Source organism: Aythya fuligula, chromosome 8 (genome assembly GCF_009819795.1).
Source record: "Aythya fuligula isolate bAytFul2 chromosome 8, bAytFul2.pri, whole genome shotgun sequence".
In the NCBI taxonomy this organism is placed as follows: Eukaryota; Metazoa; Chordata; class Aves; order Anseriformes; family Anatidae; genus Aythya; species Aythya fuligula.
The window spans coordinates 12,183,850-12,210,076 of NC_045566.1; the positions used below are offsets into that span (position 1 = coordinate 12,183,850).

At 37.4% G+C, this 26,227-nt stretch overlaps 2 protein-coding genes across 6 annotated transcripts in view; one reads left to right on the plus strand and one right to left on the minus strand.

Annotated features, from left to right (window-relative positions):
• The window catches only part of USP33 (ubiquitin specific peptidase 33), a 36,610-nt gene extending 24,930 nt beyond the window's left edge, over positions 1-11,680 (minus strand). For 2 of the 5 annotated variants that reach the window (XM_032192169.1, XM_032192168.1), the window contains exons 1-4: positions 10,747-10,972; positions 6,230-6,364; positions 5,157-5,210; positions 3,012-3,074 (exon numbers count right to left, since the gene is read on the minus strand). In XM_032192169.1, the coding sequence (XP_032048060.1) occupies positions 3,012-3,074; positions 5,157-5,210; positions 6,230-6,364; positions 10,747-10,776 (282 nt within the window). In that variant the 5' untranslated portion in view covers positions 10,777-10,972. Of the gene's footprint in view, positions 1-3,011; positions 3,075-5,156; positions 5,211-6,229; positions 6,365-10,746; positions 10,973-11,206; positions 11,270-11,622 lie in introns of those variants that run through there. The other 3 variants (XM_032192171.1, XM_032192172.1, XM_032192170.1) reach the window with 3 other exon arrangements.
• Positions 11,681-11,718: 38 nt separating this feature from the next.
• The window catches only part of MIGA1 (mitoguardin 1), a 40,069-nt gene continuing 25,560 nt past the window's right edge, over positions 11,719-26,227 (plus strand). The window contains exons 1-7 of the mRNA XM_032192173.1: positions 11,719-11,780; positions 12,315-12,488; positions 14,587-14,764; positions 15,312-15,448; positions 16,834-16,960; positions 17,466-17,602; positions 18,280-18,403. Of these exons, the coding sequence (XP_032048064.1) occupies positions 12,390-12,488; positions 14,587-14,764; positions 15,312-15,448; positions 16,834-16,960; positions 17,466-17,602; positions 18,280-18,403 (802 nt within the window). The 5' untranslated portion in view covers positions 11,719-11,780; positions 12,315-12,389. The remainder of the gene's footprint in view (positions 11,781-12,314; positions 12,489-14,586; positions 14,765-15,311; positions 15,449-16,833; positions 16,961-17,465; positions 17,603-18,279; positions 18,404-26,227) is intronic.

Sequence of the window (26,227 nt, forward strand, 5' to 3'; positions counted from 1 at the left end):
GAAATAAATACGTACATTAAAATATTTAAAAACAACAATTTGGTTAGTGAAATTTTAGTGTAAACCGCACAACACATTTTTAGTATAAGTCACACTAGCAACAACATACAATCAAAATTTAAGCCACCGTCATATCTGACATACTTGTGTTATAAAAATAAAAAGACACTGTCATGGTTTTAGCTAGGAAAAAGCTAATTTTCCTCCTAGTGGTATGGTGCTGTTTTGGATTTAGGATGAGAATAACATCAAAAACACGCTGACGTTTTAATTGTTGCAGAGCAGTGCTTACACTGAGCCATGGACTTTTCAGCTTCTCACACCACCCTACCAGTGAGGAGGCTAAGGGTGCACCAGGAGGTGGGAGGGGACAGAACCAGGAGAGCTGACTCAAACTGGCCACAGGGATGTCCCACGCCATGTGATGTCATACCAAGTAATTAATATGGGGTGGCTGGCCAAGGTAGGGGGCAGACTACTGCTCAGGGATGGGTTGGGCATCAGTCAGCAGGTATCAAGCGGCTGCGTTGTACATCAACTTGTTTTGTACACATATTAATTTATTTCCCTTTTCTGTCCCATTAAACTGTCCTTATCTCAACCCACAAGCTTTTACTCCCCCTGACCTGATTCTTCTCCCCCATCCTACTGGGAGAGTGGGGGGTGAGCAAGTGGTTGTGTTGTGCTGAGCTGCCTTCAGGGTTAAACCACAACTGACATTGTGGTGGAAAGTTAAAATTCACAATAAAGCTACCTTCAGTATCTGCTGTTAGTCACAATGGCAGCCTCCTCCTATACAGTAAGGACAGTGTTTCATTCTACCAGTTTGCTGTACGAATTTCACGTTGCTGGCCATTGAACAATCAAATAGAAGATAATACAAGATTCTTAGGTCAGTTATAAGAGCTGCTCATACCAAAGCAAACATTCATTCTAGACTCAATTAGTTCTCTCGTTGACAGCTTCACATTATGCAGCAACATAAAAATTTGACAGATGGAGCATATTTTATGTTTCTAACCTTCACCTTTCTTTTGTTGACCTCTTTTCTTACTGTAAGATCATGCAAACAGCTGCTATTAAACTCGAGATATTTTCACCACACTTTCCTGTATCTCTTCCTTACACGGTAGCACTGGACATCTTTATAGATGAGAGATTTGCTAGAAATTGGGAAAATAATACTGCTGCAGGATGTCTGAGTTCCAAGTTCCCTCATTTAATAAGGTCTTGTAAAAGAATAATGCTTTTAATACAAAGTGTGGGCTGTAGTTTCATTAAGAAGCCCTCCCACCATCAAAACTTATCAGAAACATCACAGTAAGTAAGTATCCTAGAATATTTTAAACATAAGAATATGCTTGATTTTGCAGCTTCTGTTGCACAAGCATTTAGAAGTCTCCAGGGTTTAATAATTTTCACAAAGTGGAGACAATGAACACAATTATTTGCAGTATAGGAAGCCTTGCTGATGGAAACTTGTGAGAACTCAAATGATTCCCATCAACCTTGTCTCTGTCATTCTAATCAGTTAAGGATTATCACATAAGAAAAAAACAAACGCACAAAGATCAAATAAAGGTAACCACTAAATACTTGAGATAGCAAATTAGGAAAGCTTGTATCCTGAAGAGGGCTTAAAGAGGGCCAAAAATTAAAATTAAATCAATGAGAAAAATCAAGACAAGGATGTCACTGCCATCAAGTAAAGCCATCTATTCCCTTTCTGTTTGTTACCTTGTAATTATTTAACATTGCTAAAACAGCATGTGAAACAGGGATAAGCTACAATAGAAAGCCAGAAGGTGTAAAATTATAGGCAAGAAATTCAGGGACCATCTGTTACCCAATTGCACTACAAGTGGCCCCTTTATATAACTACTGTAAAGGCTTTAGAACCATGAATAAGCTTAAATAGCTAGTTAAAAATGCACATTTATATAGATTTATATTAATTCAATATTGATTTATATAAATATGCACTAGGTCCTGCTTTAGGAGTGGTGGTAAAATGCAAAGTGAATTCCTTGTAGAACTATATTATGTCCTATTTGTTCATTAACGTTCACCAGCTGGGGGTGAGGATTGTTTACTTTGGTTTTCTTTTTTTTTTGTTTTGTTTTGTTTTGTTTTTTTTAAATTATTATTATTTTTAAGGACCAAAAATAGCTCAGTGTGGAGTCTTCAATATATTTTCTATGAAATTTCTATTGGATTTTTTCTTATTCCAATTAATTATAAATTAGTGGCAAGAATTTCATCAGAAAGCCGGTGATTCTGAAAATATTTGTTAAGAAAGAATGATGCAGCTTATTTCTGTCATTTTGGCAACTGTTCCAGTTGTACATGTGTGTGCATTGAAGAGACAGTAAATTTAAGATCCAAACAGATGCACTCAAGCTGACCACCCTTGACAGAACTTGGTGTGCTGGTGAATACAGTGCACGCATGCCATTGCTCCTCCCAAGCTGAATTCAAAATCAAGACTTGGCATGAAAGGATACATTTACCTTGGCTTACAGGGCTTTTATCTGCAGCCACCAGAACAGTAACCATAATACAGAAACAAAGCACCTGTTTCTGGTGATTTACAATTTTTAATTCCTATCTTCTACTCTCCATCTTCTTTAATACAACTTTCCTCCTCTTACCCATTAGGCAGCCATAATCCCAAATTAAACTTTTATGCTGTACTTCAACCTAAGTACAGTCTTGTCTATGGATCTTGAAAATCATTTTTATTATTATTATTTTTCTTTAATTTTCACCATGGTCCTTTAAGAAGCACTGGTGTCAGAATTACATAAATAATTATGCAACTGCACAAAGACTCTAAACTTACATGTCCCTAAGCCAGTAAGACTTGCTTCTGTAAGAGAAAAACTAAAACAAAGAACCAAACTGCCAAATAGATATACTAACAGATTATTGGCTTTGCTACACAGAATCAAAGAGTTCTGTAGTTCTACTTCACTGTTTCTAACTGCTGTATTACTAGCAAATATACATACCTGGGAATGGATTGTACTGTGATCGACATGGGATTCACCGCAGCCAACATATGTACATCTGTTCTGTTGAGCAAGACATGAAGAAGCATACAGAATTAAAACATGGTGTCAAACAGGTTTACAGAACAGGAACATACTGCCAGCCCCTTTTAAATTCACTTATATTTCAAACTTGCAGGTTCCTACACAAACCAAGAGACATGCACAGTAAGTGTTAAATATCACCTAAAGCAAAGTAAGAATGCTGCAAGATTTAACTCAACTCCTTTCACCGGTAGACAGTGTTAGACAGTACTCCTGGAATATACAGGTGTTTCGGGTCTTTTTTTGACATTTTTGTTCAGATTCAAGTCTCTCTCTCTCTCTATATATATATATTTACAACTCGTGATTTGGTAGAGATTGTGGCAGAAACCATGAAGTTAGCTCAGTGTCTAAAATACCAAATTATGAAAGACTTAAAGGCATTTTTGAATAAATGTGTCATGCTTCATGTCCCTATCTACTATGCCTCTTGCTTATAGTATTACTTCAGTATTTTTTTTAACCTTTAAATAAAGCTTTCCAGCACTATATGGTTAATAACTTACTAAATTTTAATTAAAAGATGCAAAGTAATTGCTGATTTTAATCGTGCTAATTACAAAACATATTTGGCTGAGTTGAGTATGCAATCTTGCAGCTGCCAATCTTCAAGCAATTTTCAGTAATTCCTCATTTGCATGAGCCAAGACAATCCTGTAAGAAGGTACAGCATGTTATCTGTATAACACTAAGCATGTTAATTTACAGTTGCAGCTGGACACAGAGTCGATTTTCTATATTAAATAATCACAGATATTGGTTAAGTTACAGATAGTTAACATGCTGGGATCTCACCATGTGCTGGCTGTTTTTCTATGCACAAAAGGTGAAGGCAAGATGCCAATTCATCCAAGAGGAGATGTAGCACAGCATGACACTTTAAGTGTCCTACTGTAATTAGAAAACTCTCCTATGGAAAATGTTGTATGAAATTAAGTTTTTCAAAAACAGTCCAAGAGTTCGAAGTGAGAAATAAAAATAAAAATAAAAATAAAAATAATAATAAAAAAGCTTTAAGCTCCACAGCGCTTCTCCACCTGCCAGGTTCATGCATGCCTCAACACCTCTTCCTACTTCTCTTGTTATTCCCCAAAGAGTTTTTACATTTAATTAAACTTCAAGCAACCTCAGAAAAAGACATTAAACAACAGCTGTTTCCCCCTTATCTTTTATTGATAATGGGATCAAAATAATCTCTTAACTGTTACAATAATGCACTTTAAAGGAAATCAGCAATGCAGATTTTTGAAAGTACTCATACACACACCTACAAATTTGCATCTCAGCCTAGAGATCCTCCTGATAGAACTTAAATTTATTCTGCCAAGAAACAAAGCCAAGCCTATAGAGCAGAATCTCAACCTTTGAAAAGAGCTCTATGTTTAAAAAATTCAAGACATTTTAAAAAATAATCTGCTGCATACTTCCCTGTTGGTATCATAGATCAATCTGAAGTAGTAGTATTTTCTTTTTTTTTTTAATACATTTTTTCTTTGTAGACAGCAAGAAGACTAAGGCAATTACACTTTTAAGAATGAACTGTACACAGGGTAAAGACTACAAAACTCCAAAGTTTGAATAATGTTTCAATTTTTTTTTTTTTTAGTTATTTTGCCTACAAATAATAAAAAAAAAGTATATATTATTATACTCTTAAGAAGTCACCATTTACTGCTAGATGTTTATACTACAAATTTTAAAGCAGGCTTAAAAGAAGTAACTTAATTCAGGAATGATACATTATCTTAAAATCTACAGACCTAGGAAAAAGATTAAAAAATTCTTAGAAGCTGTAAAACAAGAACCCTTAACATGTCAGCTTATTATCCAAAGAACTCATTTTAAACATAATATTCTTAAATTACAAGAAATATGTACCTGATAGAAGATAAAACATTTTAGAAATAAAAATTGCATGAGAGGTTTTACTTCAAATTAATTGTAAGTTATTATTTAAAAAGAACATAATTATAGTTGTTTCTTTCAACAACAACAACAAATAAATTACTTCCAACTTCTATTCGCAGTTTACTAAAACAGGACTTCAGCAGAACAACTTACCTCTAAGCACGCCCAAAGGTTGGGTCCTCTAACTTTACAGTCCTGACAAGTGCCCTGTTAAATTAAATGCACAGGCAAAGGATTATTTCACTTACTTTCATCAGTAAACCACAACCTCAAGAAAAAATGAGAAAAAATACTGTAAAAAACAACTATCAACTGAAAAATTTAAGACAAAAATGAATGTATTGATACTAACTCAATTTTTGTTTCATTTCACATGATTTTAAGCTTTGTGTATTTTTTTCTAGTAAGATCTAAGATCTCTGAGATTCTTAAAAGAAAAAAAATCTGAAGCTGTTTTATGTCACATTACCATCAAAAACTTCAAAACTAGTCTTGTCTACCAATCTAACAAAGAGAAATGAAAACAATAGGATCTCTAACAACTGCATGCTCCATAAAATCATCACTACCTGCAAAGATTTACAAAAGAAGATACAACACTAGGAGAATGGCATTCTCCTCAGCAGCAAATCAACTGCTGCACTTTCAAATAAAAAAAAAAATTAGTACCATGGACAGAAAAAGGTTGACTTTTCACCACATCCCAGCTACTAAAATGGGTTACAAAAATCTTTTGTATCATTTATTAATACTAGATGGAAAGCAAGAGTTCAGATAAGGGCAGGTTCTCAACCTGTGACTCCTCTATCAGAAAGTGAACTGTGATCCAACAAAAATCTTAAGCATAAATTTCTTTTTTACAGCTTCCACTTGAAGTCCAGTCATAGTATATTACTTTCACATTCTAATCAACTAACAGCCAAAATTACAAAGTCTGAAAATAAGTTCTGCTTAGTGTTATGCTATCTCTTTTAAGTGATATTAAAGTAACATTTGCTTTGGAACACACTGCTGGGAAAGGTACTCTTAAGTATTAAGTATGGCAAATGAGGTTTTCAGCTTCAAAGCCCATAGTTCTTCCAATACTTTGTTTGAACATTACTACTGCAGTGCAGTAAGTTTTATCCTATGTTCAACACATCTTGTGCATAGCGATACATGACAAGGTATGCAGCTAAAGTAAGTGATCACAATTAATTAGTTAGAAGGAAGGAGCTACAACTTACATGAGATTTCTGTATCAATTCCTCTTTTGTTATCTCACCCACTGATTCCAAGTGGGGGCAGTTGCTGCTGAGTGATGACATTTCAGAAGCTGTATTTTCCGAGATCCTGCAGCTGGAATTTCCAAGACCAAGAAGCTGCTTTTCAACAGAAGTAACAGTAAGTAAAATCCTATTCCTTGCAGTAGGCAGCAGAAGTCGATATCCACTACACAAAATATACATAGCCTTTACAAGAATGTGTCATTTTTAAGTAAGTTGAAATAAATACCTTAAGGGTAAGGGAATCCAATAGTTTAAATTAAATACAGCGGAGATCTAAAATGCATTCCTGTATTTTCTGACTTTTAGGGCACCAAACAACAGAATCCTGAATGGAGCAAAGCCAGTTGGACTGATTTATCTTCGTGGCCTCTACCATGGCACCCAAAAGTAAAAAATAAAACAATTCTAAAAATACGTTTTCTAAACTCTACCCAGAACTGGTGGTAGCTTGGCTTGTACATTCTGGAAACAGTCATTACGCAACACTGGTGAAACGTGCTGAAGCCACGTGATTCACTTGCCATGGGAGAATTGAACCTTATCTTGGTTTTATTTATTTACAAAAAAATCATTCTAGATACCAGCACATTATATATCAAAAGCAAATGAGCTTGTAACTCCCACGTAGTACTGATGACTCAGCAAGTTTCTCTCATTTGAGTTCTCTCTGTTCATCCAGGGTTTCTGATGTGGATACAGACTTATTAGAAACACGGAATGCTAAATCCAACCCTTTTGTGATTATTATTTTGACAGCTGCACAGATAGAGTTGATACTTTACGAAAGCAAAATAAAAAAAAAAAAAAACAGAACTTTGTAACATTACTTTCACGTAGGTACTCCAATTGACTCTCACTCCGGTTTTGTCGCTGAAGAATTACTACTGAGACATCAATCTCTCAAGCCCAAGGAGTCTTAAAGTTTCTTTGCCCACTTACTTACCTAGCCAATCTAGCTTTCATTTGTCAACACATGCAACTGAGCTTCCAGCCTAACTTAATGATGCACTTTCCTCAACCTGCTTGCAGCCTTTGGCACTGTTACTGACATCTCTTTCCACTTCTCTTGTTTGCTCTAGCAGTTTTATGTCCATTTCTTCATGGGCCTATGGATCACACAGCATCAGCAACCCCTATGTTGAATATTAACTTGGGGCTTTGGCATACAGTGGGGGCACAAAACCTTGCCTAGTAGGCATCTCCTACATGCTGCCTAGTAAACACATTTTTTTTTTTTTTTTTATCTTTAACCTGGTCTTTATTTCTATTGTCTTGCAATAAGAACCCTCTGTCAGGGTCGTTTCAGTTCCATTTGACTATCAGAGATTTTTTTAAATGTGTGCACGTGTATGCAAATGCACATGTGTGTACACCTTTTTAACGTGTGCATGTGCACCTGTATAAACATGGTATTACATATATTATTCCTATAAAAATAGGATATAACATTATTGTATATTTATTGTATGCATATATATATGCATATATGCACATACTAAATATATTTTATAGATATACAATTAATATATAACATACTCAAGTATGCATGTATATCTTTCAGTCTTTTTGTATCTCACTTTAAGAGCTTTACAATAAAATACTTGAGAACTAAGCTCACATGGCTAGAAATACAACAGCAAATTAATAACTTGGGATTTTTTTCATAATGAGGTCTAAATCCTCTTTCCTGGAACAACGAAAAGACTTTTAAAAAGCATTAGTCTTAAATATAAGCTGCAGCTGGAGAAATATTTCCTCAGTTCAGTATCTATTTGCAGTATTGCTGAAAGACTTCATGTATGAAAATAACAGTTTTTCAGGCAAAAAGTCCTAAACTTTCTGTCATATTGGAAATTCTGGTTTGAACTGTAAAACTCCTTTCCAGAACAGAAACATAAACGCACACTTCATCTCGCACATTTTGCGACATCTATAAAACATTAAAAACGGACAAATGAGTTTTGATTAAAGACCTAACTTAAAAGATCTCAGTGTGAATTAATGCTGACTTAACACCAATGCTTTAGGAAGACTGGTATAATGGCTTAGGAAAGCTTTAAGCTTAATTACTTTATGGAAATAAATTTCCGAATGAATTATCCCAAGTAATATAAAGCTATGAACGAAAGATAAACTTCACTGCATACTACCAGATTTTTAATAGCTATTTCTCACAACTGGAACTGCAAAACCAACACAAACACAAACTCAAGAGTTCTGCTCACTGCAGATTGCTTCTTGGTGCAGTCTCCATCTGCATCCCTCTTCTAATAATAATCATCTGAAAGACCAAAGCACATCGACACACGTGTCCCTACAGACATGTTTCCTACTGCTTTCCATGTGGAAAGCGTCCCTAGCAGAACTCTAGTGCATGTTACAACTTCTGTAGGTGACATCATATGGGCACAGCAAAATGAATGGGCTTTCAGCTTCTGTTGTCAAACTTCTTCGACCTGCACCTGCCTTCCATGCTGTAGCAACTGCGTAAGTCACTGTAGAGGAAGAGCCTTGGTAGCTTAACATACCTAGGCTGCTATAACCTACTTTGTAAAATTTTCCACTGAAATCTTAAACTGTACAATTGAATTCCAATCCACAATTCATCCTTCATCTCTCAAAGCACTAGCGATCCCTGGGCAGCCCCTCCCTCGCTCGCTGCCCTCCCTCCATTTCACCACTTCTTAATTCATCCGAAGACTACCAATTTCCCTCTACTAATGCATCTCATCACACCTGCTTTTCCACCAATTCTGCGTTGTGTTGACCTCATCTGAAAGTTGCTTCTTCACATAAGAAGCAATAAACTTCATTACAATATTCCCCATACATTTGGGAGGGAACTTTGAAGTCCATTCCTAGGTCTCCACCATTCTATTGAAAGGTTTGTTTCAGTCCACCTCTTCTCAGTCCCACCATACAGTATCATACTGCATCATTCCATCAACTGAATCATTTAATGATCAAAAGAAGAAGTTTTTTGTTTACCACATGCAGCGTGAGACATACAAAAAATATATCTTCCCCCCTTTCATACTTTGCATTCACTATGAAAAAACTGGCTCATGTGAGCCATCAGAGAAGTATGAACAATATTTTAAAGCTTGATGACCAGCTCACCATTCATCATGCATCAGACTTCCACACCATCATAAGACGTATGTGGTGCCTACCACAAAAGGCCCATCATACACACAAAAATATCCCAATCACTAAGAGTTCAAGTAACCTTGAAAGCTTTTCAAGGCTCATACTGGGAGCTTAATATTTCCAAAACAAACACAACATATTTTAAATTCTCTCAAAATTTTTGGCATTGAAGCTGAAATTAATGTTTCCATCAACCTAATCATAGCAGTTAGCATTTCAACAGATGTTGAAATAAACAAACCTCTATCTGTATTCCACTGATGTCCTTAAACAGGGAGACATTTTATCAGATCGTTTTACAGGGTTGCTCCCACACACCTGAATACTTGCCCTATGAACAAGTCTAAATGAACTACTTAGAGATCAAAAAATAATTATAAAAAACTAACCTTATATAAAACTAATCTTACATAAAACTCCAGTTAAATACAATGTAAATTCTAACCTTTGTAAATACAAAACTAGAATTCACTTCCAGACCATTGGTGGAAGATTTTAAGAATAAAGCAGCTATTCTGAAGACAACAGTTGCCTGAAGCAGTAATTGTATCTTCATTATAGGCTTTTATTATTTTGACTGTACAGCTGTGAATAACAGCATATGTAACCAGTGAGCACTAAGCTCAGCGTTCTCATTTGCATTCACAATTATTTTGCTAGTGGTGCACTGAAACAATCGCATTTGTTTTCTTTCTCAACAACAATAAAAAATAATGACATAGAATTTTGTACTTGATTGTTTAATTACTTAAAATCGTGAAGAGCTTTGGAGCTTCCAGTAATTCATTATCATATAGACATTTTTCACACTTCAGTAAAAAACAGCAGAGCTCACTGCTAACTATACACGTCCAATGAAGCTATCACCTTTAACGTATGTATTCAAATTACTAAGGTACATGCTACTTTCTAAAGAATTCTTTGCCAATATCACTTCACAATAACTATGTCTGTGAATCAATTTCTAATTTACCATTACCAAACTTGAGAACAGTCCTCTTGTGCCAATAAGTCCAATCAGAGGGAATACTAACCTGAACTTCACTCACTAAGTTCTTTTTTGCTCTATTACCCAGTAGACGTTTTCTGCTTGGTCTTTGCATTTGGGCAACAAGAACTATCCACCCAAGCAAGAAGCAATGTTATTAAGCCACTTCCATTAGATTTTCCCCCTCTTATTAAGTATTGTTTCCTAAGCAGACCTTAAGAAAATGGTTGAGTTGACAGCCTGTCCGCTTACTGGGTCAGACAGCGTTTATTTTATATTGCCTCTAGGGCACGGCGCCTGCCTGTTCACTTCTTCCTTCCACAGCACTACGCCTGACCTTGTAACCCATCAGCTGTCCTTTACGCATCTGAGGAGGCTTCCTTAGCTCAGGCCTGCAGCCAGGAAGGAGAAGCCCACGGCGATTTTCCCCTGGGCGTCACGCCAGGCTTCTTCCCCCTCTTCCATCCCTCGGCCGCGACGATCGATCCTCGCAGACAGCCTCACGGCAGCACCAGCACTTCGCGGAGAAACCACGGCCCCTGGGAACCTCCTCCTACCTGCCGTGCCACCACCGCCGCTTCAGCAGACGTTCCCGGAGAGGGACTCGACCCTCCCCTTAGGGCCGGACAGGCCCCGGCCACAGCCCCCAACCCACACAGCCCGAGCCCCCGCAGCCCCCGGCCCCGCCCCGGCCGCCCCGAGCCCCCCCGGACTTTGCGACCGGCCGCAGGCCGCGGCCGCCCCATTCCTGCCACCCCCCGCCTCACGGCCGCCTTCCTCCCCCTCCTCCTCCTCACCGGCAGGATGCGGCCGTGCTCGGAGCCCGCAGCTCAGCCGGGCCGCGGCGAGCCCTGCGGCTCACGCGGAGGGCAGAACGGAGCCCAGCCGAGCCCAGCTCAGCCCAGCCCAGGAGGACAGCGCAGGGACCGCTCCCCTGCCACCCAGGAGCCCCGGCAGAGGACGGGCGCAGCCGGCCCGCGGCGGCACCTCCCTCTCTCCCCTCACCGGCCGCGCCTGCGGCACCCCCGGCCGCGCCCCGCACAAAGATGGCCGCGCGGGGCCTCTGCGCCGCTCACGTGAGCGCCGCCCCACACCAAGATGGCGGCCGCAGAGTCTCGCCCCGCCTTGCCCGGCCGCCAGCCGCGGGGGCTGCCCCGCGGGAGGATGGCGGCAGAGGGCGGGTGACGGAGCGGCTCGCCTCACCTCGTCTCACCTCATCAGGCGGCCGCTGCCTCCTGGCAGCCCACAGCGGTTCCTCGCTGGCCCGGAAGCGGATCCCCGCCCGCCTCCTAGCGGCAGCCGGGGCGGGGACGGAGCCGCCCGTGAGGGGCCGTGCCTGCTGCCCGCGGTGCCCGCCCCGGTGCCCGGCAGGTAACGGCGGGTGGCGGGGGCAGCTAACGGGGGGCGGCGGGCGGGCGGCGAGGCGTGGGATCCGGCCCCTGGGCGAGCCGAGCCGAGGCTGCCTCAGCCGCAGGGGTGCGGGAGCTCGGACAGCGCTGGCCCTCGGTCCCCGACACGGGGGAGAGCTCGGCACGGGGCTCCGGGAGGGGGCTGCGGCGGGGCGGGGTCCGTAGCCCCTGCGAGGCCGGGCGTCGGCTGAAGGTTTAACATCAGAGTTGTTTTGTGTGTGATTTATCGGATGTGAGAAGCGAGCTGTCAGACAGCAAAAGCAGAGCGATGGCTCTTGTCAGACACACGCGGGTCTCCACACAGGGCAGTTGAGATGAGCAAGGCCTAAGCTGAGCCAGCACATTTGCTGTCTTCTCATTAAACGCAAATCTCATCTCTGGTCACACACATCAATCAAACAAGTCAGCTACCTGTTACATAAGGGTTTCAAGTCTGTAGAAGAAAGCCATCTTCGCCTTGTATTACATAATTGAGTATGTATCCTTCATTTGACAGCCCGTTCCAGAGGCCATCTGGGACTCATGTTTTCAAGATAGATCCACTGAATGAGGTTATGGGAGAGAAGGAGCCATGTCAGAAGAAGCTGTTACTGAGGCACGGTTTTCTCTGAAGACGGTAGCTTTTCGGGCATTTCATCTTCCCCTTTCTTGGTATTATTCTTTTATACAGGTAATATATATGTTCTGTGAGTATTGCAACTTATGATATACTTTTAAAGTTTAATTGTAATGTTCTTTTTTTTCAGAGCTTAATGTGAACTAAATTTGTAAGGATTTTTGTTTATTTACAGCTGCAAGCTAAAAGTGTTTCTGTTGACAGTTCATCATTGCATATCAACATCATACGGTGATTTATTTTGTTGGTATTATAGGCTAGTTTTCACTATATAAGTAGCAATGTGGATAGCAGTCAAATCTGGCTGAAGAGTATGTTATTATTTGTCAGGCTGGAAAGCTGTAAGTATTGTGATGCTGACACTCCCTGTCTGCAGGGAATTACAAGATTCTTCCCTAGAGCACTGTCATGACAAAGGCAAAGAGGAGTTGCTGTAATTGTGTTGCCTGTAACTACATGAGTGATAAGCGGTAGGGCTAAATATGTCTGAATTACTTCAGAAAACACTAAAGCCGCAGTCATGTGTCTCAGATAATAAATTTCTTGAACAATGAACCGTATTCTGTTTCAGTAATACACAGGGTGGGGGAGTTTTTATTTGGCTATACAAAACACGGCTCAAAGGTGCTTTTCTTTTTTTTTTCCTCTCCCCCTCCCTATTCTGCCTATGGCAAATTATTGACAAGGATAAGGACAAGGAAAAAAATGTTTGTAGTTAGCAATGTTGATAAAGTTTTTTTCAGAGTTACATATTAACAATTTATTAGTAAAGCTTTGCTTTGAAAACTCATGTCCTTAATACAACTGTATTTTATTTTTATTTAATTAGTTGTTTATAAATGGAAGCAATGTCATTCTTCAAATTCGCATATAAATATTTTTCAACGTGCTAACGTGTATCGTCATACTTGCAGACATAGACAAACTTCTAAAAAATCTTACAGTTTTTTTTCTTGAACCTTGAAACTTACAGAATTTAATGCTAGAGCTGAATTTTCAATTTTAGTTATTTGATTGTTACTCTTTTCTGTTAAATCCAGTAGTCTCCTGCAAATATGCATTCGTGCTTTTTCAGGGATTTACTTTAGCTTGCACAATATACTGCTAGGTTCTTGTCCTCAGTCAAGATACGGTACCTTTAAGTTCTTTATCTTAGAGTTCTCAAGTCAAAGGTATTTGACACTTATAGCAAACTCAGTGAAGCTATCAAAGAAGCTTTCAATGCTTCTTGAAATTGCATAACTCTATTGATAGTACTAGCCAACTGCACAGCAACCATGGCCTGCCAGAGTGCAGTGATACTCTGGCCAGTTCCTTTCTCATATGAGGAGGTGTTACAGAAATACTGTATTGGCCTCAGGGGCTGCAGATTTTTTATTTTTTTTTTCCCCCAGAAGTCATGCCTTCTCAAGTAGCATAGATTCCCTAAAGATTCTTTGGATGTGGGCAGTATTTTCTAGTTAAGTGGATTTTTTCTTGAATTCTTTTTAAAGTCTGGTCACTTTGAACTTTCTAAGCTTTGTTAGTGGGTTTAATTCCAGTTGCTTGAATATGTGGTTCTTATTTGCTAAATTTAAACATACAAATCTACAGATTATCTATGTTCAAAATAAATAGTAAAAATAAACAAAACTCATTTTAGGCAAATTTGTTTAAGTACATGTTCTTCCCAAATTGAAACAATGCAAATGTTAGCTTTTGTGTCCTCCATTCTTTCACAGTGCAAGAAAGTCTAGCTGTGAAGGCCGAGATTCTTTTTTTAGGTCTGTTTAAGAACTAACTGAAGTCCTGCATTGTCCTGGCATTAAAAAGAAAGAAAAAAGAAGTGTGAAAGTTATTTGTTTAGAACCCCGTAGTTCATGGATTTGCAATATGTCTTAGAGTTCTTGGTGTTGGAGTATGACTCCCAGTGCCACCACTGATGTTGTCCCACCAACCCCTTTGTAAGCTTTCTCACCTGGCCATCACAAACTTTGAGAAGCTATTAGTCTATGTCCTTGATTAGAGTTGATTTATTTCTCAAGCTATGTGACAGCTGAATCTCTTAGGTCCTTCCTTCAGCGTGTGCTGAAGATGCCAAAAGGAGGATAAGTGGAAAGGTGAAAGCTAAGGAGCATGTATCTCCAATGAAGTCATGCTCTTGTATTTTCAGATTAAACTTTCCCCTGGGTTAAAGAAATTGTTCACAGTCACAGCAGTGAGTGCAATATCTGTTATTTTTCTGGCCCACCATTTTAAAAGAAGACGTGGAAGAAAAAACAAGCAAGTGTCACAATGGGAACCAGGCCATCTACTATTAGAATGTACCAAAGCAGCTGCATCAGAAAAAGGTATGCGAAGGAACCCCAAAGTTTTTTTGGTTAGTCTGTCTTGAAGGGGAAGCAAGGGGATGTGAGGGTGTGTATGTAACAGTATACAATAGTAAAATAAATCATTTTCCTTTAATGCTGATCAGGTTTTAATTGTTAAAATAGAAATTGTGCAAAGTAGGAAAAAGTTACAGTATTTTATAATTTAGCTGGTCGTCTTAAAGCTATTGTTTTAATTGTGCATTTGGACTAAAACTATTTTTATCAGTAGTATATTAACAATTGGGGTTGCAGTTCTTGTGGATGTATTGCCACAAAACTGAGAAAAGCAGATTTAAACTTCATAAGATGGGAAAATAATAGTGCTTAATATGCATACTTATTGTATGGATATCGACTGTTCTAATTCATAATTTCTAATGTAGAAATGTAAATGAAAGAAAAATTGTTGTTTGCTTCGAAACTGGATTTTATTGAAAAGATTAGACACAGTTCTTGCTAGTTCTTGTTAACACAAGATACAATGTTTTCAGTTTTGTAGAATCTTTAAAATGAGTGTATCTATTAGGTTCAAGTTGTTCCAGTAGCCGACAAAACTTGACTCTTTCTCTGAGCTCTGCCAAGGAAAAAGGATCACAGTCTTGTATCTATGCAAATGGCGGACTTTTCAGTAAATACTCTGGCTCAGTTCAGAGTCTGGTCTCGGTAAGTGATTTAAGGCTTTTCAGTGTATGTTAACTTGCCTTGGATGTGCACCTAATGGTTTCACTGACCTGAAACAACTTTTCTGAATAAGTTATGCAGCCTCAAAAGGCTTGAGATACTGACTGCATGGAAAATGACCTGTTTGTAGAGAATTTATTGTACTTTCTACATACTAAAAATATTTTTTATTGTTCTTACTGATTCTGTGTCTACTGCCTCTGACTCTTCCTGTCTTATGTCTAACAACTTCATGAGGATGCAGATGTGTGCAATGGAATGAGCCAAATCTATACAATTTAGTGCTGCTGAAAGCAGGATTCCTTGTATCCTGCACTCAGTTATGCATTCCTGGCCTCTATATATAATGCTCTGGTGCATTTTAGACCATTTAGTGAGTCACCTTACTGCCTTGGCAGGAAAATCACTTAAAAATTGATGATTTCTTATTATCTTAGGTTAGTGAATTGAATTGAATTTCTGAACGCTAGAATTGACACAAGGGTAAAAGCAAAACCTTAGTGGAGAAGAGGTAGTGAGATCTTTCCTATCTGATCAGCTGCTCCTAGACTTGCAATCTGGAACAACATGGCTTAATTCAGAGAGGACAGAAAGAGAAGAAAAGAGTTAAGCTCCACTGTTGCTCTGGTCAGAGTACAGAAATAAATGAATATTCTTTCTGCTCCACTGATACATGCAGATGCTATAGTGTGGGTCCATTAGGCTGCATGCGATCTCTGTTTTGGTGAACAGCACCTCTAGTTAGGAACTATTTACAGGATGAGAAGTTTAATGCAACATAATATCTGTAATGTTTTGCCTAGGAAATGGGTTGTTTTTAGGAATTAACAATCATGTTTACACGTGCTTCTCACCTAAAAGCAGAAGCCTGTTCTTTCAGCTATTCTCAACTAGGAGAAGGAAGTGGCTGTATATTGTTTTATATGTCTTGTCAGGCTTAAACCAGTCTTTGTATGTTTCTGTATGTCTATATTTGCTTCCCTTACTTTCAGAGAGGCATGTGCAGGTCATGTAATAGACCCTGTTTACATCAGTCTACACAACAAGTTTTATTTTTTAAACTCTTATTATAATCTGCAGTCAAGTGTTACTTGGAAAATAATATTGAAAATCACTAATTACTTTCTTACTTTAAGAAAGGAGCAATAATGACTTTCAAAATATTGGCAAACAACACCCTAGCATTAATAACAACGGAAACAATACATTATGCTTAATCTGAAAATAATTGTGCTTTTTCTAAAGTCTTTTAAATGGTAATTTGTAGGTAAGACTAGATAGATAACTTGGACCATAATGTACTCTGGAAGAATGTAGTTTTAAGGATACCTCGTATAACAACACTTCAAAATGTATTTATTTTTCAGGTTCAGAGTGCCACCTCTTGTCACAGTTGTGCTTGTGCCAATTCTAACTCTTGGGATAAAGCAGACGAAGATGATATTAAACTTGTCAATATTCCAGTGACAACACCTGAGAATTTGTATTTGATGGGTAGGTTATGATAAGAATATTCAATATCTAATAGCAATGAAAGTAAATTTATTGGTTTTATGGCAAAGTGATGCTTGTGCAATACTGTGGTAATTTATTCTACAATGTCTTCTGAGCATGTGTCCAAGAACACTTCCATAAAATATTGAAAGCTTGCTTAATCTAGTGTTAGGTTTTTAAAAATATATTGTTGTGATTCCTGTATTTGTAGTAGTAAGCTATGGAATCGTTTTTAGAAATAAATTGGAAAAAATACTGTTGTCCTTGTTGCTTTGTGAATTTCCTTATCTTAAAAAGGCAGCTGTCATCTGTTTTTGTTTTTCTTTTTAGACTGGGAATTGCTATTTTTAAAAATTACAGTTCTGCTGTAATTAGGCTAGTTATCTACATAGTTTTCTATGTAGATAGAAAACTAGTTTTCATAGTTTTCATAGTTTCTGTGAGCCTAAAATACATATGGAAGCTGTGTGTTTGATTGAGTGAAGGTTTTTCTGATCTACCCTAGGTATGGAGCTTTTTGAAGAAGCACTACGTAGATGGGAACAGGCACTAACTTTCCGTAACAGACAAGTTGAAGACGAAGCAAGTTGTAGTTCCATCAAGCTGGGAGCAGGAGATGCAATCGCAGAAGAAAGTGTAGAAGTGAGTATATTTAATCTACTGACGCTGCCCTGAAAATTCACTACATTTTGTTACATTAATATTTTAAACTTCTACATTGCATTTAAAGGACTTTTTTGCTGTTGTTAGTTAGTTTGGGTGTGACTTCTTGTCAATTGCAGTTACATCAGTGTTTACATCTGGATGGTATTACTAATACCAAGCTACAAATCATTTCTTTAATCAGTTCTCTGCACAAAATCTCTTGGGTCATGCCTTCCTTTTACAGCTGTGAGAGGATATCTGCTTAGATGCAGGTCTTGGGAAGGATGATAAGTTTATGAGTATTCACAAATAATGTGCTTGAACTTTATTTGTATCCCTTTGTTCTCATGAACTAAATGATGAAATATTTTGAGATAAACATACAGCTGCAGAGTTTTCATTGTTTCTAGTGCAGTAAACATCACATATAATTTTAAAGTATTTTTAAGTTTAGTTTAGTATTTTTTTTATTATGTTAAATTAAACATATATGTTTAGAAAGATGCTTATATTCTGGATGTTGAAGTGTACATCTGACAGAGTCTTTGTGCTGTTTGTTGAAAATTAACGCGGCACAATGAACCCTTTGAAGATTTAATAAGATTTGTTTGTAAAAATCTAAGAATATAGACCGTAAACAAATAGCAAATATTCTAATGTCATTCTTCTTGCAGGATATCATCAGTGCTGAATTCATTCATAAGCTTGAATCCTTGCTTCAGCGAGCTTATCGTCTTCAGGAGGAGTTTGAGGCCACCCTTGGGACCTCAGATCCTGCTTCTCTAGCTAATGATATTGGTGAGTACTACTATTTTACGTTTTTATTACTTGTAATAGTGCCCCTTGTGGAGGGAGCTCACGGAAATATCCACTGAGCAGTTTCATTTTTTATACACTGTTATGTAAAGTTTGATGTAGTATTTGTATTTTAACTAAGAAGGGACTGAGAGGATTTTTTTTTTCCTCATGTGGACTGTCAGTATATATCAGAATTTCCAGAATTCTACTCAACTTTCTAAAGTTTATCTTGACTCAAGTATTTAAATATTTATTTACTAAGAACATATTACGCCCTTCTATAACATGGACATATTAGAGAAATTAAAAAGAAAGCTTCATATGTCTTTTTGAATTTTCAAATCTAATACTGCTGCACCCTTTCATAATTCAGTATCAAGCATCTGATCTCAAATAACTGTCAGACTTCAAAGGCAGAGCACGTTTTGCAATTAGTTTTAGTTTCTTTTTTAGTCTTGTTTGTTAGGCTTCAGCTTGGCTGGCACAAGGTGGCAGTACTCTCATCTGTTAGCCCTCATGTTGTCCTGCAACTTCTAAATACAGCTCTGAGTAAGGTAGGAATTAAATTTAGGTCAAAACTAGCTTTCTGACATGTCTGGGTACATCTGCCAACTTATTCTTAAAGTAGAAAAATGTTTGGTTGTTTTAATTTTAGTGTCTGAAACCATAAGCCCTAGATAAAGTTGCAGTGTCCATTATTTGTAGCTTATTTGTAGTTTCTGTCTTCAGGCAAAATTAATAAAATGGTATTCAAAGGTGTTTAATTATTGATTTATTTTTATTTTTGTTTCCCTGGAAGTATTTTAAATTGATATTTTATCTTTTTTAGATGTGATAATTTGATTCTTGTTTAGCAAGAGAATTGAGTTCTCTTTAAATATTACTTGTAGAAATCATTTGTGATCTACTGAATAGATGTTGTCAGTTACTTTATTATGAATTTTATTTGTGCTGTGCCAGGTATGTAGGGAAAACAAATAAAGAACTAGTTTAGTGAACAGTGCTTCACTGATCAGGATTTGGGGCTTTTCATCATCTTCAATTAATGTCTTGAAAAGCAAGTAGTATATTAGAGAATGCATCACTTTTTTCAGAATATTTTAGAACATAAACAGACAACCATCATCTCAAACATGGTGGTACTTGATTTAATACAGAGGATGTTTTTGTGCAGTATTTGTTTGATGCAGAAACATTTATTCACTCACAGTTTCTTAAGTAATTTATGTTCGTGTAGGATATAACTACTAGGTATAGTGTGTGAATGTTTGAAGTAGGATATTTTTGAGATCACCACTTTTTTAGTAACTTTTCAGAGAAGAAACGGAAAAGTATGTTTGGGAGAATCCTAGAGGCTCTGTTACGGCTTTATTTTTCCTCTTATTTGTATTTGGTAACCTAGCAAAAGAAAACGAAAGGTGCTCTCAACCGACTTTCCTGTATTACCAGACCCAGTACACCTTGAAATGTATATGTTAATATATATTACCACTTATTTTATTTCACTTCTGTTTAAAGCTTTGTATTACTCTTTTAGGAAGTGTACTAATTGTTGATCGCTTTTTTCTGACTTCCTTTTTGAGTGTGTGTGTGTATGCATGTGCATGCATGTGTAAACAACAACAGGAATGGAAGGTTCAAGAGCCACCAGAACTAGCAGGTCCAAGAAAACTATGAAATGCCAGTGGCCAAAAGAAAGAAAGATGATCCAGCATTCTTTACAAAGAATAATATAGTGTAGAATGCAAATGGCAGTTCTCAACAGGAACAGAATTGAAGGTCTCTGCTCTGTATTTAAAACGAGGCAAGAAAGTGTATACATCTTTAACACTAATAAAAATGTGTATCATTTGTGGTGTAAGAGGCAGCATATGCTATGTAAGAATTGGTAGTCCTGGACAATTCATATCTGAAAATTTTGAAAGAAGCTGGGTAAAGAAATCACCCTAATCTATCACTTACTCTTCACTAGTCTTGGAAAGTGAAAAGTGTTTCAAATGATTGGGAAATTGCCAATTGAGTTACAAATTTTTTTAAGAAGTGCAAATCATGAATTAAGAGTCATGCCTGTAAAATAATGCTGTTGCTAATTCATAGTTCTGTTACCCCAGCTGATAAGCTAAAAGCTGTAATTAGTGTCATTTGGTATGTTTTTTTTTGGAACCGTTTTTCTTGGACTGTCGGTTTTCTGAGAGATCTGCAATTTTGAGAATTGATATAGCATACATTAGATGATAAAAGCTAGCTCACTGACTTGAACGTTTATTGATGTTCTGCCCACTGTTAAGGGAAATGTTCCTAGAAAAGTGTTCTAGGGGTGATTTGCAGTCAAACACTAATTTTATCAGCTGCATAGCTGATAAAAATTGTTCATAGGGCTTGAAGCTGATTAGAAAAGATCATTTGGGGCATTAAAAGCATTGGATGGTGAAAAGTAAGGGTTGGTAATATTGATTTGAATTATTTCTTTTAAATGATTGCAATTTCATTTGAATACAGGCAGCTATGGGTTGTGCGTAGAGATGGGAGATTTAAAAATAATGAAGAAGCATTCTTGGAATCCCTTAGGATAGTTATTCATCACAGTCAATATACGTTCCCAGTACAGTGCAGTAGAAAAAGAATCACGTTGCTAATCTTTGGTTATGTGAAAAGGACAGTATCAGGATATTTGCAGAAATATGATCCTGGTTTTTATGGTTTTAGAATGGTGTCCAGTAATGTTGTCTCAATTTCAGAAGATATGGAAATACTAGCTCAAAGCAAACCGTAAAAATGATCCATGTTTTGGAAGAACGAACTAAAACACAGCTTAAGTTGCATATGTCCAGCTCTTTATTAAAGAAGGTACTGAGAGGTGACTTGCTTGTTCTGAATAGCGACTTACACATAGAAAAGTTATATCCTCCTGGGGAATTTTTAGACCTGGTTGTCAAAGTCATAACCAGATCCAGTTTCTGCTTGTTCAAGTGAAACAAATATAAGTTCTGAAGTAAGTTTCTCCACAATATGTTTGAGATTTTTTTCATCCTCCCCTTTCCTCCCTCCTATCTTCCCCTGCCTAGATGTATTTTGTGGATTTTTCTTCCATTTTCTCCATCTGAAGCACTTGTGTTTAACCACAGCAGGAGACAGGGCTCTGACAGTTGGACAGATGCTATCAAGCATTACCAAAAGATTTGCTACAAAATGTCTAGCTAGCATTTCTCATTCTGAAACCCTCAATTGTAATGAGCTCTGAACTTGATCAGGAAGGAAACTTTCAAAGGTAAAAATTTCCATTGATTTCTCATTTTCACTTTTCTCTGTAAAATATTTTGCCAAACCTCTGGGGCTCTTGAAACCATTCCTGTCCCTTACTTGGCCACTCATCATAGGTGTTGCTCCTTCCCAACATTTTTATATATGATTCTTCCCAAGTCATGATTTTCTCTGTCTAATCAAAGTTCTTAGTGGTGCTGTTGACTTGATATTCCTGTAAAAAAAAAAAAAAAAAAAAAAAAAAAAGTGATTAAATTTTGTGGTCCTTGCTTTCCTAGCCTGATACTTTGGCAGTACCTGAGCTGTACGAATCTCCCAAGGCCCCTGTTTCCTGTGTGATTCTTCATAGCATCAACACATGACACAGGGAGACTGAGCCGGGGTGCTGCAGGCAGGGTCATGCTGCTAACACTTGGCCTATCACAAACGTGGATTTCTCTTTGTGATCCCATTGACTAGTTGAAGTTGGTTGGCATGATGAATTTGCCAATGTGCTCTGAGAAATAGTCTTCTGGAGGAAGTTATTGGTAATGTGCTACGTGGGAGAGTCAGGAATAAGTTACCTGGGATACTGTTAGAATGCAAGAGCTCATCACTACAACTAGTCTCTCTCATGATGTGGCTGAAGTGCTTCTTCTCTGGCTGCTGTGACAGGTAAAAGATGACTTGTCAGAGTAGGCAATCATCACTTGAAGTGGTTGTATGCTGTAGTCTAATTGCCTTTTGATTCTTTTTGTGTGAATTACAACCTCCAAATGATTTTCTTTCTAAGTGTGTGTAAATTACGTATTTTTCTTTTCCCAATACTTCTAAATATTCAACTTTACACCTGTGGGTTCTGTACTGCTGCATAAATCTTTTCTTCCTGTGGGTAGAATTGTGCCTGGTGGTGGTTGTTTTTGTTGTTAACTGCAAATCAACTCTTTCAACTCTGTAACATCCTCTTGAGTTATAAATGAATACATCCCTGGAAAAGGTTTACATTTTAAAAAGACAAAATAATGGAACACAATTATGTTCACTGTGGTTGATTTCTCCATTGGACTTACAATTTCTATGAATTATCGTAGGAACCAGCAAGCTAAAACAGGATTTCTAAAGCAGAAGTATTTCTGGACATGAAATTAAAATGAATATATAGGGCTAAACTACTGTTGGTTTTGTGCTGATTTTAGGACTGTGAAACCTGGGCCTGGGAAGCCTACAAACAGGCTTTCGTGAGGCAGGCAGGCATAAGCTACACTGAGGGAGGAAGAAGGCAATTGGCAGAAAACTGTAAAACAAAATATTCGGCTTGTTTTTTCTGAGAGGTAAACATGAGGGGGTGGAGGGATAAAGGCTTCCAATATTCTCTGTAGTCTGTTTTTGAAGAAAGTCCTCACTTTTTAGTTCTTTTCTAGGAGGCTGAAACGTTAGTCGAACTAACTTCGGAGGAATGCAAAGAGTTAGGAGAGAAACAATAGCTTTACTTACAAGCAGAATTGCAGGTCAGAGGTTAAAAATCTCATATTGTTGTGCTCCTTGTCAGTACTGAATTCTTAATTCTTGAAATTCTTATTTAGATTTCTACTGTAAAAAGGAATGCTGACACTCAAGCTAATGGTGACTTTGTATAATGTGCCCCCTAAACATTTTGATAATATCAAAACCTATGTGCTAATTACATTTTTTAAAGGAAAAAAATCTTTATACCACTTACAACAAATAAATTTATTGAGTTACTGCAGTAAAGATCTCTCATGAAGGTCTGTGTTGTTGGATGGTAGGTATGTCTGTTTCTTTTTTTAATTTTCTCCTCACGCTCAAAGATATGCCTGGCATTTTGGAGAGAATGAGCACAGCGTTTAACCTAGTGACAAAACGCTTTGGAAAACTTATTTACATATTAGAAGCTTTTTTTCCAGCTGCCCTTAAAACAAACTAATAAAAATCTTTCAATACCTTCATTGCTTATGTAAAGATCATTTTTATAGAATCTGTGTTGATTAAATATATCATATTTTACTGCCCAGGGATGGATATCTAGGGGCTGTATTTTCTTTCCTTCCTATAAAGCCTTAATGGAAAAAAATATATCAAGACTATTACATTTTAGTTGGTTATGTGCAAGAAATATTTCTAATTCTCAGACAGGCACCAATTAGGAGGTGAGCAATTTGTAATAATTCATTTAGTTGTGCTGTCTAGTGGTACATACCATAAATAAAGTTCAAAGCAGTTAAACTTTTTAATCATAGGTTGAACACTTTTTCTTGCTTTGTGTTCTCTGAAAATAAATTTTCATTAAATGATTTCTTCATGTCTTGGAGAAAAAATAAAGTGCTTGGTAGTGGTTGAAACAGAAATGGGACATGGGCATTTGAAACCAAAACAAAAGAAAACATTAGGTTTTTCTTTGTATGGAGAAGTCTTCATCCCAAGAAACGTTCTTATAAGGGAAAGAAAATGATATTGCTAAGACTAAGCAACAGCCCAGAAAAGTTTTTTGTTTTTTGTTTTTTTTTTTAATTTGAATATAATTTAGTAATTATAATTTGTGGAAGCTCAGTAACTACTGAAGCTTGCTGCACTTTCCTGTGAGATCTGTATTGCTGCAAGTCCTCGTTTCTGTTGCACAATAGGTATTGAAATGGCAAATATTTGAATTGGATACGATGTCTTCATCTATCAATAATATTTCGGATTTACTCTAAAGACACATTTGCCTGATAGTAATAACACTTCCATTTTGAATTGCATTCAGCAAAATTCTTTGCCAGAAAGCACCTAAACACAGGATGCTGAGATTGTAAAATGTAAGATTGGTAGTTGGAAGTTCGATTTAAAACTGTAAACAAATATTTCTGCAAACATTACATGTACTGAAGGATTGTAATGCTTGGCTCTCTCAGCAACACCCTGTTAATTTTAGCAATATTATGCTAAAAACACAAAATAGTTTTTCATGGACCTGCAGTGAAATTACCAGTACTAAAAAAAGGTTAGAGTTTGATAATCTGTAATTTTATGTTGGTATTTGATAACCTGGGGCGTATGCTTGTACTTATCTTAAAAGCTGACGCTCAGCTGCCGTTTCATTGCATAGTAAAACAGATTAGCTGAAATCTTTTCAGCAGTGGCTCAAGATAATCTTTTTCACCATACACTGAGCCAGCACTGGAGGTCATTTCTTGTGTGTTAGCCAGGGGTAACGTGGCTGGAAATTTTTGAAAATGCTTCAGTAAAATCAGAAAGTGTCTGTTTCAGACCTGTGTTACCACTTGCCCCCCAGCTATGCTCTCCAGATCAGACCAGGCAGGCTAATTATACACCTTGTTGCTTTTCTGCAAATGGCATCTCTGAAGCCTGCTTTCTTTCTGTTCACACCAAAACTCCCGTTGAAGCCCTCATCTCTCTCACTTCGTGACTCCTGCTGTGTTCTCGTGCCTTACCTTGTCCATTTAAAACTTGCTTCTCTCAAACAGACTTAAAAGAGCAAAGATGATTCTTAAACAAAAAAAAAGTAAAAACAAACAAACAAACAAACAAAAACTGTGACCAGAGAACTCCCTTCAGGAGTTTCTCTTGAAGCAAAATGCAAGCATTTTCTCCTTTTAGTTCTAAAAGCTATTTATAACTGAGCCACAATTCACCTACCTGATTTAAACCCCCCAGCTCTGCTCTGTTAGCCAGTCCAGTGTTTCTCTTTTCAGTCCTCCGAATACAAAATCTGCCTACAATTTCTCAACTGTTTCTGCTCATTCCTTATGTGAGCAGCTGCACTCGTTTCTTTCCCAAGGTCTCCTCTTAATGTGAGTTTTCTGCCTCCTTACAGTTACTCAGGCAAACTGTAATTGCTTTTGCCCACTTTTTTTCCTTTTTGTTTCCTCTGCCCATCAACTTGAGATCCCTGATAAAAGGGGTGAAATCTAATGAAGCTGTGCCAGTTCCGTACAGAAGTAAGGAACAGTTGTACAATAGTTCATGCAGTTAGGGCCTTACAATACTATGCAGATAGGACTGGTTAACTCATGCTGTATTGTCTGTGTATTTATCATTTACCCCTTGACAGCAAACACACGTGACTAACTCTATTTTAAAAGCCTATTTAGGGTTACAAACACTTTTTAAGTAAGTTAAATTTTGCAGAGTGTCTGAAATAATAAAATACCGTTTTGCATTAATATTATACACTGAGGGATTTTTTTTGCACTTTTTGAATATTAATTTTTAGAACTGTATCAAAAAAGGAGTATGAACACTAAATTATTTTTTTAAGAATACGTCACACAGGACAGTTTCATTTCAGTGCTTCATCATTTGTAATCTTAAATCTTCATTCAGAACTTAGTGTGAATCTGCTTGTAATAAATTACACTATGCTGCTTATTAAAGTAATCCTCAAAACAAATATTAGATTAGCTGTCAAAAATGTTTTTAAATATATTGAAACAAAGTATTACTTTTAAATTTTTCTTAGGTGTTATTTGGTGTTTCCTTTCATTTTGAAGGAAGAGCAGACCATACAAATCAATCATAACTGACTGGCTTTTATTCAGGTCAGTTGATCTAGTTTTCTTGACA